The 14,484-nt window shown below is 41.3% G+C and overlaps 1 protein-coding gene across 2 annotated transcripts in view; it reads right to left on the reverse strand.

Annotated features, from left to right (window-relative positions):
* Positions 1–12,673, reverse strand: part of aspscr1 (ASPSCR1 tether for SLC2A4, UBX domain containing) — a 17,289-nt gene extending 4,616 nt beyond the window's left edge. Inside the window, exons 1-14 of one of the 2 annotated variants that reach the window (XM_046047521.1) lie at positions 12,547–12,673; positions 12,259–12,314; positions 11,503–11,617; positions 8,909–9,009; positions 7,440–7,497; positions 7,263–7,336; positions 6,586–7,153; positions 6,229–6,288; positions 5,532–5,671; positions 4,622–4,703; positions 4,446–4,512; positions 4,081–4,143; positions 2,964–3,016; positions 4–55 (exon numbers count right to left, since the gene is read on the reverse strand). In XM_046047521.1, the coding sequence (XP_045903477.1) occupies positions 4–55; positions 2,964–3,016; positions 4,081–4,143; positions 4,446–4,512; positions 4,622–4,703; positions 5,532–5,671; positions 6,229–6,288; positions 6,586–7,153; positions 7,263–7,336; positions 7,440–7,497; positions 8,909–9,009; positions 11,503–11,617; positions 12,259–12,314; positions 12,547–12,636 (1,579 nt within the window). In that variant the 5' untranslated portion in view covers positions 12,637–12,673. The remainder of the gene's footprint in view (positions 1–3; positions 56–2,963; positions 3,017–4,080; positions 4,144–4,445; positions 4,513–4,621; positions 4,704–5,531; positions 5,672–6,228; positions 6,289–6,585; positions 7,154–7,262; positions 7,337–7,439; positions 7,498–8,908; positions 9,010–11,502; positions 11,618–12,258; positions 12,315–12,546) is intronic. The other variant, XM_046047522.1, reaches the window with a different exon arrangement.
* Positions 12,674–14,484: the final 1,811 nt, after the last annotated feature.

The following is a 14,484-nucleotide window of genomic DNA, read 5'->3' on the forward strand; positions in this document are numbered from 1 at the left end:
AACCTGTCTTAACGTCGGAGCCGAAGTACACCAGTGCACCAGGAAACAGGTCGGCCTACAGAGAGAGAGAGAGAGAGAGAGAGAGAGAGAGAGAGAGAACAGAAGCCATCAAAAATGTTTGGCACACAAATCCATGTCTGCAAAACATGGAAAGATTTAAACAAAACTGCCTCCTGCTACACGCAAACCAAGAGCTGCCGCCACATCCAAGCCAAAATCAAGTTCAGTTCTGAAGATGATTCATTGCTCGGGGATCTGAACCAGTAACCGTGGCTCTTTGAAGCAGACCACAAAATGAGCTCCAATCAAATGGTTAGTGAAAACACTTTCACCCCTGAAGCACAACACTCCTCTCCGGTGAACGTCTTAATGGTTATAATGGACCAGTGGCAGGCAGATGTTATCAACCGTACAATTACGAGGTGGAAACGCAGACAGACAGACAGGCAGGGCACGTCTGTCTGTCTGCAAGGTCTGTGAAGCTAATAGAAAGTAGTAAAATTAACCCGGTTTAAGAAAAACACAGTCCTCAAACTCATGCGCACATTCTGAGAAAGGAGAGCAGAACACAGAAAATTGAAGTTGAGTTGTATTGAATGAGGAAGAGGTAAAAATCACTTTCAGCTGGGGGCTGTCCTGTGGCCCCCAAAAACACCACACAAAAACACAAAAAAACACCAAGGGGAAAAATGATAATGTTATGAATTGCATATTAAATATATGTAAACCAAAAATGTGACTTAATTATTCATACTAATCATAGTAGGTGGAAGTGCTTTATCAGTATTTAAGGAGGAACTGTTTTATCACATGTAAAAGTGTCTACCTGATCTTTATTACCTAATGCTTGCTTCAGAGAAACCCTCCTACTACGGATGTCAACGGAAAACATGGCTTCTTGGACGACAGAGGGACGAGGGTGAAAAAATACAGGATAAAACTTCTTGTTTCATCGCCTAAATCCCTGTTTAATAAATCTTAACAGATGCCCTCATCCCTGTTCTCCTGTATCTTATGTACACTTCAAATAACAGTTTAAATAAAATAAATAACCACCATCAGTGCAAACGGAGCAAATGCAGCACAGTCAGCACATATCTCCTCAAATCTCGCTTCACAATCTCACGACAGTTTGTACCTTCCTGTTCAGTTTGGGAAGTATGAATCTATTACAGAGATAAAGAGTCTGTGAGGAGTCAGTATGACATGTTGGCACGATATCTCCAGACTAACTGTCCTTCCCCCCCCAGCCCTCACTAGCAAGATGCTAAATTGGGACACGCTGGCCTAATTGCTATTATCGCAGCCCTGCAAGCAGGAAACACTGTGTTACAGTGAAACAACGGGCATTCCTGCTATCCTGCTCCCTCTGGCAGCAGCACTGGGATGAGACAGGGCAACGGGACAAGACCTGTGTGTGTTTGTGTGAGAGAGAGAGACAGTGTAAAAAACATAAGAGAGGAATGGAGCAAGGGAGAGAAAGAGGCAGAACGGATCCTGATGGAAGACAGAGGGAGAGACGGAGGAGGGAGGGGACGCCTGGTATCAAAGGGCTTCTGGGTTGGGAAACATTCCTTTCCTGACATGACACAAAGTGATTAAAGTGTGTCTCTCTGTGAATTTGAACCGAGTGTGTGTATGTGTGTGTGTGTGTGTGTGCGAGCGAGCGAGCGAACATATGCATGTGCACTCGTGTCCATGTGACATGACAAAAAAAGATTAAAGATTCCTTGTGTGTCTGTGTCAAAGATTGATTGTATAGACAGGGAAACAGAGCCAGACAGTGTGTATGTGTGTGTGTGTGTGTGTCTGTCTGTGTCATCACACCAAGGGGATAAAAGATTTTGTTTTTGTGCACTTTAACGCTTTTAAGTCCCTAATGGAGAGAGACATGGGGGCGAAGAAGGAGGGGGTGAGGCACAAGAGAGGGTGGGAGAGAGACAGTATTGGTGGTGATGGAAATGGACAAGTAAGGGGGGGTGGTGGAGTGGGGAGACGAGAGGAAAAGAGAGAGAGAGAAAGCTGGAGTTGGGGTTCAGGAGAGGGAAGTGTAGTAATAAACAGGCAGGCAGAAGGAACAAATAGATGAAAAACAAAGAGAGACGGGCAACTTGCATCAGAACATCAGATTTGATTCAGAGGGATCATGGCACCAAAAGGGCGTGCGTGCACACACACACACACACACACACACACATTTCAAAGTGTGCTTTTGAGAATCGTTATCTTCTGTAGCAGTCCCTTTGAGGAGCAAAATCTTGTTCATCATCACAACAGGATATCACTTCAAACTACTTTCTCTTCCTCCACTTCGTTCCTCCACTTCTTCTTTTGTCTACTTTACGTTGAGTCAAAGTGTCAAAATAGAAAACGGGAGGCGCTGATGATAAAAATGTTCTCGTTGTTCTAATGCATCTAAAAATAACACAACAAGCAGCGTCCATGAGGGCCTCTGAGGACAGACTGATTAACCGTACCAGAAGACAATTTTTTGTTTTTCATTTGTGTCTCTTCACTCTCGACTGTGCATTATTCTAATAGCTCCATACTCAAAGGCAACAAAGCATCATGGCATCCAATTGCTTTGTGTGGGTGTGTGTGTGTGTGTGTGTGTGTATATGCGTGCGTGTGTGTAGAGATCAAAGCGAGGCCTGTATTAACCCCATGTGCCAGTCTGGGAAAAATCAAGCCCAGCTGGGGTCAAGGACAGTGGAGAGGGGGGAACAAGTGTGAGAGTGTGTAGGAGCGAGAGAAGAGGGGGAGAACGGGAATGTGGTGGGGCTTTGAAGAGGAGAGAGGGACCAGCCAATACATTTTACAGCCAGCCTGTGTGTGTGTGTGTGTGTGTGTGTGTGTGACGATAATCTAAGATGGGAAGTCAGAGTTTTGGAGTTGTTTTCTGGAGTTTGACTGTGATGTGGTTTGTTTGAATCAAATCACTTTTAATTATTGAGGGATCTTACCTGAAACAGTGTAGCTGAAGGGTCGTCGAGGATGGTTTTTGGAGGGGTGATGACTGAAAGAAAGTTTTCAGCAAAAAAACAAAAAAAAGGGTAGAAATTAGAAAGAGGCCACATCATCCTTGAGCTAAAATATACAATTAAGTCCTTACTGATACTGGAAAGTTCCACAGAACAAAGTGAATTTAAAAAATAGAAATAATGAGACCTAGGTTTGCAGACATGCTCATCTAAAACTAATGCGGTTGTATAACAACATTTTGTCCACATCTACAGATACTGTTCATGTGAAAGTTGTCTGCACGAGGCACTGGCTGTGAAATCAACCAAAAGCTGGACAATTAACAACAAAAGAGAAAATAGGATGCAGGATGTGCTGATTGAGCTTTTAAAAGGAATTTTAGAAAAATATTTTTCCACTTTAATGCAACTTATTTTCATAGTTTTATAACTTATGAACTTTGTACTCACTGCGTCAATTGCTGAGATTTGGAAATGCAGCATCATCACTAAAAACAAGTCAGACGGAGCAAGAAACCTAAGCAGTCGGACCATCAGACGGGCTTTAAAGAAACCTTCAGGTTGGCCAAACTTTGATGAAAGAGAGAAGGTGGTTTAGACAATCTGGTGAAACGTTTGGCTAGTTTACAACCTGTACGATTGTTTGACCACCCCCGTTTCTTGCCCTGTTGAACTTCATTGTAGAGATGTCGCTGCGTTCCCAGATCTCAGCAGTTACTTTTGATGAATAGAGAACTAGCCAAACTAATCACAGATATATTGGTACTAGCATATGTTGATCGATAAATGCCAAACTAGGCTTGAGGTCCTTCAGAAACACTGTCTCCATTACACAGTTTGTCCAGCAGGCACTGACAAGTTTATTCTTCAGCTGTAAAATGTGCCATTAAGTACCTATTTTGTATGATCACCGTTATTTAAAAGAAATGAAGGGGTGGTTGTCAGAAATGTTACTTGGATTTATCCTGAGAGATATTTTCAGGCCAAGTGTGAATCCCCAGAAACACGGTGTCATAAAAAAATCCAACCTTCACCAAGGAGCTACAGGGATTTAATGCTTAATGATGTTGTAATTCATTAGTGGGAAAATGACACTTACACAGGTAGAAACTGAGCTGAGGATCCTCCAAGTGACTCTGCACAAAATGCCTCACAGCACCAACTGGACACAAAACAAACACAGAACACCTACATCAGTCACACCGTGGAGTATAATTCACTTTTCAGATGGAATTTCCCTCCCATTTGTTGTTCTGCTGGTTGTGGTGTTGCTGTTGGGGGCTGAGGTGGATTTAATCCCTGGAATTACAGACCGGTTTCATTCTTTCTGCCTCCCTGTCACTCTGGTGTGGCTACAGTCATAACTGTGGTAGGGAGCCGCAAGTAGCTTGAACATTGCAGCCATACCTGTGGCTAGGCCAGCTGAAATGAACACTCTCCACACACAAACACACGCACACACACCTGTCTCTAGGGGCCTGAAGAAGCCTTGTAGAACATGTCTGTCTGGAAACTGGACCCTCAGGACCACCTGGAGATACACAGTGGCAGTGGGTTATTTAAAGTCTGTATATGTCACCGAAGAACATACAAACGCGCACAATTAAAAACAGAATTATGTGGCTGTCACTTGTGCTCACTTTGGGATATCTTTCCATCTTCTCCTTCATCTGTGCTTCTCTCAGAGATTTAGTCATCAGCGGGGCCTCCTCCAAAAACTTCCTGGAGGAACGAGGGAGGAAGGGACGACACACGGTTATAACGAAACGAGCGGTGAAATAAAAAGCAGCCTGTGGAATCAACAATGGGGGAAAGATGAGCAGAAAATATTTCATCCTCTGCTCTTACTTGTGTGTGGCCGTGTATGCGTGTCAGTGGCAGAGACGAATTGCTGTGGTCGGCTTAATTCCACCCTTGGTAATTGCAGTCACTGACACGGTAGTAGCATAGCCACGAGGCAGTCAGCTAAGTCAATGTGGACGGAGATTAAAGGATGTACACGGTGAGGTCTCAACCCGACGGTGTTGGGTGGATGGCTGGAAGATAAACGTCTACACAAAATAGGCTTACTAATTGCTCCCTGCATGCCGTATTTAGAAGCCTTTGTAGTGTGCGTGGTGTCTCATAAATGAGAACAGGTTTACAAACACACACAATGTCTCAGCAGCTGTGGCCTGCTGCGGCCACATTCAGAGAGCACAGAGTAAACGCGTCCGCATCTGTTTCGAAGAAGCGCTCATAAATAAATAAAAACTTCAAACTCATAATAAATATATAAAAAAAAAAACATCTAAACGCACGCAGTGGTGGCCACCATTCTCTCTGCCTATGGCCTCTCATCACTGCTATGGTATTCTGCAATTAAGGGTTATACATCGACAAAACACCGCAGGACCAAATGCCAAAGTGACTAATTATCTGTTACAAACAGTGCAGAGATGCATCAGATCCAGACGCGTTTCTGCAGCAACAAGGTATTTAGACTAACTATCGCACACAGTCCTCTGACCCAAAGTCACTCAATCGCTTCCATTCACTTCCTTCTCCCACCTCTCGCTCTTCAACTGGGCGAAGCGCTTGCGCACATCATCCACGGTCACTTCAAAGAACTCGTCAGGGAGATTCCCGTTGTCGTCAGAGTGGCGGGACACTGAGTCCAGGTGGTAGATGAGAGGCTCCCTCTCTATTGGCTGCAGAAAGAGACTGAGTGAGTGAGTGTTTTCAAACTATGAGGCGTGACACAAATATACTGTGTGAGGTGAAAGTGCATGCTGCTGTACTAAAAACAACAGCCATTGTAGTTTGGCTCATTGATTTGGCAGCTTATCAACACGTACAGCAGTTGGAAATATTCAGTGTGACTTGCACTTTCAGAGAATACCATGTCATGTGATGTCCATTGCAAATAAAAATCATAGAAAAAGACGCTCCTTATAACGCCAGAATTTGCCAGAATCATTATGTTTTTAAGTTTTTTTTTCCTGTATCAAAGTAATCCAGTGGGGATTACTTTGCAGGGATATAAACGAATATAGGCTACAAAAGCGATATGGGAACTGTAGTTCCAAAACTTAGAGTGGGGATGGAGGGGAAGGTGCAACTGTCTCCATGTAGTCTAGGTGGGGGCCCACAGTATCATCTAATCTAAAGAGTGGCTTGAGAGGGACGCTAGCCCAACAGTGAGGAAAGCTGATAAACTGAAATAAACAGGGAACAGGTTAAAAAGGTCAGAAACAAATGGGTTTACCTCTAAGAACTCGTCCCCCTGATCCATGTCCTCGTCTGGCTGGTTGGCAGTGGTCTGACGCTGTGAAAGAGACAGAAAAGGCTTAAAAGTTAAACTCAATTACTTGTGGAGAAATTGTTTTGTAGCTTTTGGTCAAATCACATCAAGATCATAACATCACCTTTTAAATAAACTTGGACAAGAAATTAAAAAGTGCTTAGAAACTGGAGCCTTTGGATCAACCATGCTGAGATTTATATTTAATCAAATATATTTAATCTCAAAATGCAAATTGTGCAAGTTTATTTATCTCGGATAAGAATAACAGAAAACTTTAGGACTTTCTTCATTTGCACTTCTTGTAGAGATATCGCTTACCTTGGCGTTAGAACCGTAGCTGGATTTAGCTTTCTTGGCTTTGGGAGATTCTACTCCAGCTGTGAGAGCTGATAGAGACGAGGATGATAAGGATGAAGATAGCGAGCGTCCCTCTGCACCTCCCACTGGACCGCCAAGGCGCTGACCGCCTCCAGAGAAGGGAACGAAAGGAGCCAGGGGAGCGGAAGAGGAGGAAAAAGATGAGAGAGAATTCAGTCCTGATGGCCCGGCTTGCTCGCCATCCTCCTCTGGCATTCCCCTCTCCACAGGAGGAAACTTTGGCCGAACTGCATCGTGGGATTTGGGAACCTCTTCCTGTTGAATAGGAAGTTTGCTTGTGGCAGAGGCAGGAGTTGGCTCAGGGTGGGCTTCCATTGGCCTATGGGGGCTTGAATTTTTAGTTGGCACCTCTGCTGTTGACGTCTCCGGGTGTGATGGAGCAGGATCAGGCTGAGATGATGGGCTAGGTGTGGTTTCCTTGGCAACAGGTGTGGCAGGTATAGCAGCTGTTTCAGTGACTTCCCTGTCATCTTCCTCTCCCTGTGCTTTGGTCTTTTTGAGTAAAAACCTTAAACAGAAATAGAAACAAGAGCTTTATCATGAAGCATAAACTCTCCAGTTTACATTGTTTTATGTACGGTACGCTGTTTGTAGACATTATCACACAAGCGGCCTACCTGACAATTGCACTTCCTCCTGTAAGACCCAGAGACTTTAGAGTGGCCTTCTTCAGCGCTTCCTCCCCACTCACCTACACGCAACCAAACACACACACACACACACACACACCTTTGTTACCATAAAACTCACTTTCATCTCTTAAAAAGAGGGAGAGTTAAGGGAACATTGCATACCTCGTCTCTCATGTAAACACACACGGGTGTGGATCCTGACTCACACTGCTCCGACACACTGGAATCAGGAGGTGACGATAAGAAAAACAGGGATTAAAATTATGGGCGACTTTTTTATTTGCTTTAACTGTGACAAAACAAAACACAGAAGTGACTTTCCCTTGTTCAGAGAAATCAGCTTTATGATTTTGCAATAAATCCTCATGCGATGCGGTGGCACGCTGTCTGCATGTGTAAACCATGTGTGCACAATCCTCTGTAGAAACTAATTGAACCATAAATGTTTTACTATTGTTCTTCTCAATGCTGAAAATCAAAGCTTCTCCCTCTGCTTCACCACATTCCCAGAGCTTTCACGCTGGTGTGGAGCTTATACTCATTTCATGGAAGTGTAACTTCACTGGAAAAGGATCAGGCTACGGAGTGATGTCATTTAATAGAGATGAGATGAGGGCTGGACGGACGCACGAGCACCTGGGACAGCACAGCTGGAACTACTGAGTAACAGCTGCGTGTATGTGTGTGTTTGAATTAGTGGCGGTGTTGTGTGGGAGAGCTTTGACCTCAGTAGGGGAGTGGTGAGAAGAAGGGATGTTATCTAACACAGTGTTAGCCTGCGTTCATTCTTAAACAATGATCACCTGCATTTTCTGGCCTGGTGGAAAATAAAGGGAAACACACAAACACATCTCTATCTCTAGCACCTTACTGGGGCTGTGTCAAGATATGGTACAATACGGCAAATATATGAAAAAACATAAAATAATTAAAACAAATTTTCAAAACAATGAACTGTATTAGCAATGAACATTATTAATTTGGACAAGTGAATACATTTTGCACAGAAATTTGTAGAATGATAGCATCATATCATCACTATACACGATAAACAATAACATTAAATAGGGTTGCAAAGTGGGAGGAGATATTTAGGGCACCCTGATTCTGGAAGTAAAGGTCCTATTTGTTTTTACCATAATATCAGGTGCATCACTTCTGATTTCTGGTTCAACTTTGGATAGATTCAGAAACCATGGCGCCATACAACAACGAAGCATTCTGAATTCACTACCGGTCAAATCTGACTGGTTTCTTCACCATAGCAACGGAGACCGAGGCTTATGGGTATTGTAGTATTCACAGCAGTCCGTGATGCCAAACTAATGGACAAAACGTGGCTTTTCAGAAAAGTTAAAACTAATAGCCAACATTATCTGAGAGAGTCCTGCGTTTCTACGCTGGATGTTGTTCATCTGAAAAAACGCTTCAGAGTACCAGCGGGTCCTCCCACTTTGCAACTCTCAACTCAACATATTAATACAACTTCATTCTAACCTGAACCCTAAAACCAAGTCTTAACCCTCGAACAGCCCTGCAAAGATGTGAGAACCAGAAAATGTGTCTTCACTTTTCAAATAGCACACACACAAACTTTGCACATGTGTATGTACACACACACGCGCACGCACCTGATCTGGGGAAAATGTGTGAGCAGTTCCCACAGACTCTGTCCACACGAGAAGGAACCCTGGAGCCGAGAGCCGTCCTCCATCTGTAGTGCAATCCGCACCTGAGGGATATGAAACGACAGTAAACACACAACCTTAAACATATGTCCAAGACCAAAAACACCGTTTACACAGGAACCAATAACAGGTCTAAATGATCAGTCCATCCACATGTCTTGAGCTGGGTGTCTAACCTCAGTCTGCGTGTACTATTGGCGGTTGAGGGATGAATTTAAGAAATCATGGCAGTTTTTGCATTTACTATGTTAACAGCTGGTGACAAATATGTGACAAAGGACCCTTACTGGATTTGATCCACAATGACATGGTCACCTCAGCCACCAGGATAAAAGACCTTTTCTGCTTTTTTCTTATGAAATACAGCATAGATTTACATCTAGACCTTATTCAATTGAAACAGTTTAACAAAGGCAAATCACATGCATAAAAACTGAGAACCACTAAACAAGAATATTAAACACTTTCAAGTGTCTCACTGACCTCTTCCTTAAAATAATTTAACTATTTTAGTTGCATTTAAACACTATTAAACACAAAAGGATGCAAAACATATGTTTACCTTTCACGACCTGAAATGCAGGAAGAAAACTCTCTACACTAATATCAAAATCTCCCTAGGTGGCCATTTGTACATACTTGGCTCTGCAGTCTTGAGCCATTTTGGAGGAAGAAAATTCTTTGATAATCAAACTTGATTAAGCTGCACATGTGGGCCTACCTCGGTCTGGAAATGAATAACACACAGGCATCAGTGTGATTCTCTGTTGTTCTTTCTCTCTCTGAGTCATTCTGCGAGTTGTTTATGTTTACTCAACGACCATGTTGTCCAGCACAGAAAGCACACTGCACATCGGCACACCAGGAGAGATGAAACGAGCGCCTTGGCTGTCAACGGCCAAACACGAAACACTCTCACACACCAGTTTAGCCGAGTTAAATGCTGGGAGAGCCTGTGTGTGTGTGTGTGTGTGGTAATAGTGAGTGTATGCGAGTATATAAAATCTGTGAGGTATCCACATTCAACCATCCATCAAATGAACAAAAACAACAGATCAAACCCAGCCATGATTTTACTGCTTAGATTATGATGCCATGATGTCATAGGAAACTACAGCTCAGCTACAACAAAGTGTTTTTTTGGATACAGATCAGATCAGAGTGAACGCATGAACACAGGCAATTTATGAATTTCCAGGTACCGACAATAAAAGCCCACAGAAAACCAAGATAATACCGATATGAAAATATAAGGCTACATTTGAGCTGGGATTTTTTTCCCCCTAAACATAATTATGGCTGGGACAAATAATCAATATACTCGCACAATTTTATGTGATACAGTGCTGATACTCTGGCACCAGTTTCACTATACTTTGAGCTGCGTTATTGAAGCAGAGGAATTTCCTTTCCTTCCTGCAGATATTTCCTCTTTGAACTATTTTGTCTTCTGCCAGTTTAGGACTGTCTGGCTCAGATTCCCTGTACTTTGTTACACAGGCTTTTATCTCACCTGTCTGTATTTAACTGTGTACAAGTGACAGCTCTTCATCATCCAATGAAGCACAGCTGAGAACATTTTCTCGCACTCTAGGGGGAATCGCCTGTATTGAGATACCCAGCCCTAATCATCCTACTGTGATATACAGAGGAGTGACAAGTTAAAGGAAGAAACCTGAATAAATCAGTGGAGAAATTAAATGAATGCAGATGCTTCCATGCAGGCCATCAGGGGTCACTGACTGATTTAATGTGATTCATATGCTGTGGCCTTCACAGTCACCGGATCTCAACCCAACAGAACAGATTTTGGCTGACATGTTTACTCTCCACCACCATCATCAAAATCACAACACCAAATAAGTTAATATCTTTTGGAAGAGTGCCGTCCATCCCTCCAGTCACCTTACTAAGACACTTTGTCGTTCCAGAGTCCAAGCTACATCACAGTTAACTCATACAATATCTTGAACTGATTACTACCTGAATGTTACCATAATTAATATAATTCAGTTAATATATATTAATAATATTAATATTATAATTCACATTATCAAAATATGACTGACAAAAGACTGAGTCTAAAATGTTGTGATATTTGATTCAGTCAGTATCATGCCTGCACACGCAGATGTCAAAAGGTATTATTACTGAGCTGAATCCAAACATATCCAAAAGTATATGCATGTCCATGTGGATTTAGGATGTGGATTTAAATTTATTGACTAGGAATTCTCAACCAATCATTTTATATGTATAGAATATCATCAATGTTTGTTTGGAAATACAATCATATGAAATGTACTTTTTTATGTTTAAAAACAATATCAATGTCATAAGCTTACATTTTTCTGTTTTGCCAAGTCAGACCTGAGAATTAAGCTACTAAACATATTGTACTTTACACATACACTGCTATTATGAGTCTTATGTGGTCAGCCACCACAATTAACACTGCTATCCCTCTCTCTCTCTCTCTCTCCCTCCCTCCCTCACACACACACACACACACACACACACACTTTGTTTTAACTAACCTGGCTGTCAGCTACAGCCTGTTTCCTTGCACTGGTCACCATTTCCAGTTTAGCGTTGTTGGGCAGGTTGGCAAACCTCCATGGCAGTGTGAGGTCAACAACAGTCCTCTGAAACCTGTGATCACAGAGGAGAGACGGGTGGGCATGATGGGGCAATCAAATTTTTCCAATATAATAATAAAACAAAACAATAACCATTAAATTTGACAAAATATATTTTCTCTAGAGCTGGGACAAGAAGAAAATGATATGATCCCTGAGGGTAAATTAGGTCAATGCATTAAACGTGAGTAACAGCTGCTTTTTATCTTTAGTTCAACTGAAGGCAGCTTTACAGATTAAATCCTGTATTTTATCTCAACTCTGCAAATTAGATTTATTTTTATATTTATTTAACATTTTCTGTTGCTTACCAAATACAACTTAACCTAATGTTTTCCAAAATTACATTTGTTTTACCAATAGGTTAGAATATGAGTGAATGAATATAAATAACTCATATACACAATTTGGGACAGACTCCTGCGGTTTGGTTAAATATCAGCAGCCTCTTAATTACTTCTACTACACTGTACTACTACACTACTTCTGTTGAGTACACACATGTGATTTTATTACGTCTCGAGGTGTGTTTAGATGCGGTGTCGGCTCAGGGCTTAAACTGCTTAAAACCTTAGAGGCCAGCAATGAAAGGCTAAAATTAATTTAGCTTAGATGTCAGCACTGTGACAGCTGCATCAGCCAACTTATATTCACTTCAAACCGTGATCATCGGGGTTAAATCCATGCTTTTTGCAGACATCCTCCAGCACCTGAAGATGACAAACACAAGATGAATCTCACAGAGGAAGAGACGGCAACTTATTCGCAAAACCATTTAATTTTATCCACACAACAAGAAACTGATCCGTCACTGGCTAACTAGCGTTAGCCACACAAGCTAACTCAGAGAAAAACAGTTTTCTCTGGTCTGGAAACAAAGAAACACAATAAAGCAACCCCTCCATGTCAGGAAACATGAAATGCTCTTCATGCACAAATCACCTGTAATAACGGCGTGTTTGGAAACACTTTAACTGTTTGTCTTCTCCCGTTTGGAGTGAGAACCGTCACAGCTGTACCAGCGGCCGCCATTGTGTTTCATGACGTCGCTGTGTTTATTTGAATAAACTTTATTGACTGTGTACGAACAGAGTTTAAAGGGGCAGTTCACCCAAATTACACGAGGACATTTTGTTGTTTGTGGTGGTCACAGCATTGAAACTTACACTAAATAAATAAAAAGAACATCTTTGTGCCTCACTGTTTTTCTTTCTGTGTTGGAAACAATGTCGCAGTTATTTTCCACAAATGTTTTTTTATAGAAACTATGTTCTACTGAAAAAAACAATCCTCATAACAACTGACATGACCTGCAATATAGGTTATTACAAATCTTAAATCAATTCCACATAAGCCACACATGTAGATTATGCTTATTTCAAATGTATGACCATATCACTTCTTGTATCAACGTAGCTTTTAACTAATATATTACAAACACAAATACATACAGACGACTGACAAAATAAAGAACAAACTTGAATAAATATGTCATGGTAGAAAAAGAACAGGTGTAAATAATATAATTATTGATGGTTAAGTGTCATGCAGGTTTATCAGGTGGCTCTATTAGTAAGCATGCTGGCCTTCTTACTGTGACTTTTAAATTGGAATAATTGATATTAATTACACCTGTGCTTTTCCTGCTGTAACACTGTCTGCTGTGAAAGGAAAGTGTCCATCCACAGGACACTTTATGGATCACTGAACAGCATGATGAGTATGAAAGGATGTGGATCATATGCTATGGTGTCATACTAAAAAGATCTTTACCCAGTTGAACAATGACACAAGATTTTGGAGGAAACTGTTAGACAGCATTCTCCATCGTCATCATAAAAACCACCAAATTATGAAAAATCTTTTCCAAACATGTCTAACATATTTCCCTGGTATACAGGTGCACTTTATATGTAGACATACAAAAAAGGGATTGGGAAAGGCAGAGTGAGGCACCTTTATACAGGAAATGTCTTTTTTTATGTTTACTTTTTATTAGTCATCTCTGCTTGTGTAATCCTTGACTTGTAAAACTATCTATTTCTTTGTTACTTTTTTTTTTGCTTAGCAAAAGCAATGCTGGCCATGACCATGAAAATGTTATTTTATTTAAAAAATAATTATCTTTGAGTTTGAAATGCAAAAACAAAGGGTTCCATATTCATTTAACTAATGGATGCTGACATTTTTTAAGTTACATTTGATAAATTCCTAACAAAGCACACATTTTGTATATTTGTATTATTTTTATTCTGAACTTTAGTTTGTATTCTGAACTTTAGTATAACATATTCCAAAACATAACAAAACACAACACAACCAAATGTATCTAGACTATGTAGCCTACCAATTTGGCTAAACAAGTTGTCCTACTTTAACTGCAGTGAGCCTCAATAGAGAAGTAGATAAATCCTGCCCATAAACTGGAAACAACACATCCAATCTGTTCCCCATATGGAAAACTTTATACATGCTGCATATGGTGTGTGTATATATATTTATATATATTTACCATGTGCGTAAAGACGACCTGAATCAAGGCCTTTTTCTCTCTCAGCAAGAATCAAATTGGATCAAAGTTAGAATCAGACTGGACAGATGACACATGGTGCCAACAGACGAAAAGGTGTGAGGTCAGAGCTTCAGAGGGCATCCAACTGTCTGACTGAAAAGAGAGAGAGAGAGAGAGAGAGAGAGAGAGAGAGAGAGAGAAGGGGTGAATACAGTTCTCAGTTCTAGGGGGAAATTGCCACCGTCTGAATAAACAAACAAACAATCAGTTTCCTTCCTCACTCAGCAGGCTAGAAACTTCAGAACTGCCTGGATGGGGTGAAAGCACGTGAAGGCATCTGTGCAGAGTGTGTCTGGTTTTACACAACA

The sequence above is a fragment of the Micropterus dolomieu genome, linkage group LG04 (genome assembly GCF_021292245.1).
Source record: "Micropterus dolomieu isolate WLL.071019.BEF.003 ecotype Adirondacks linkage group LG04, ASM2129224v1, whole genome shotgun sequence".
Lineage (NCBI taxonomy): Eukaryota > Metazoa > Chordata > Actinopteri > Centrarchiformes > Centrarchidae > Micropterus > Micropterus dolomieu.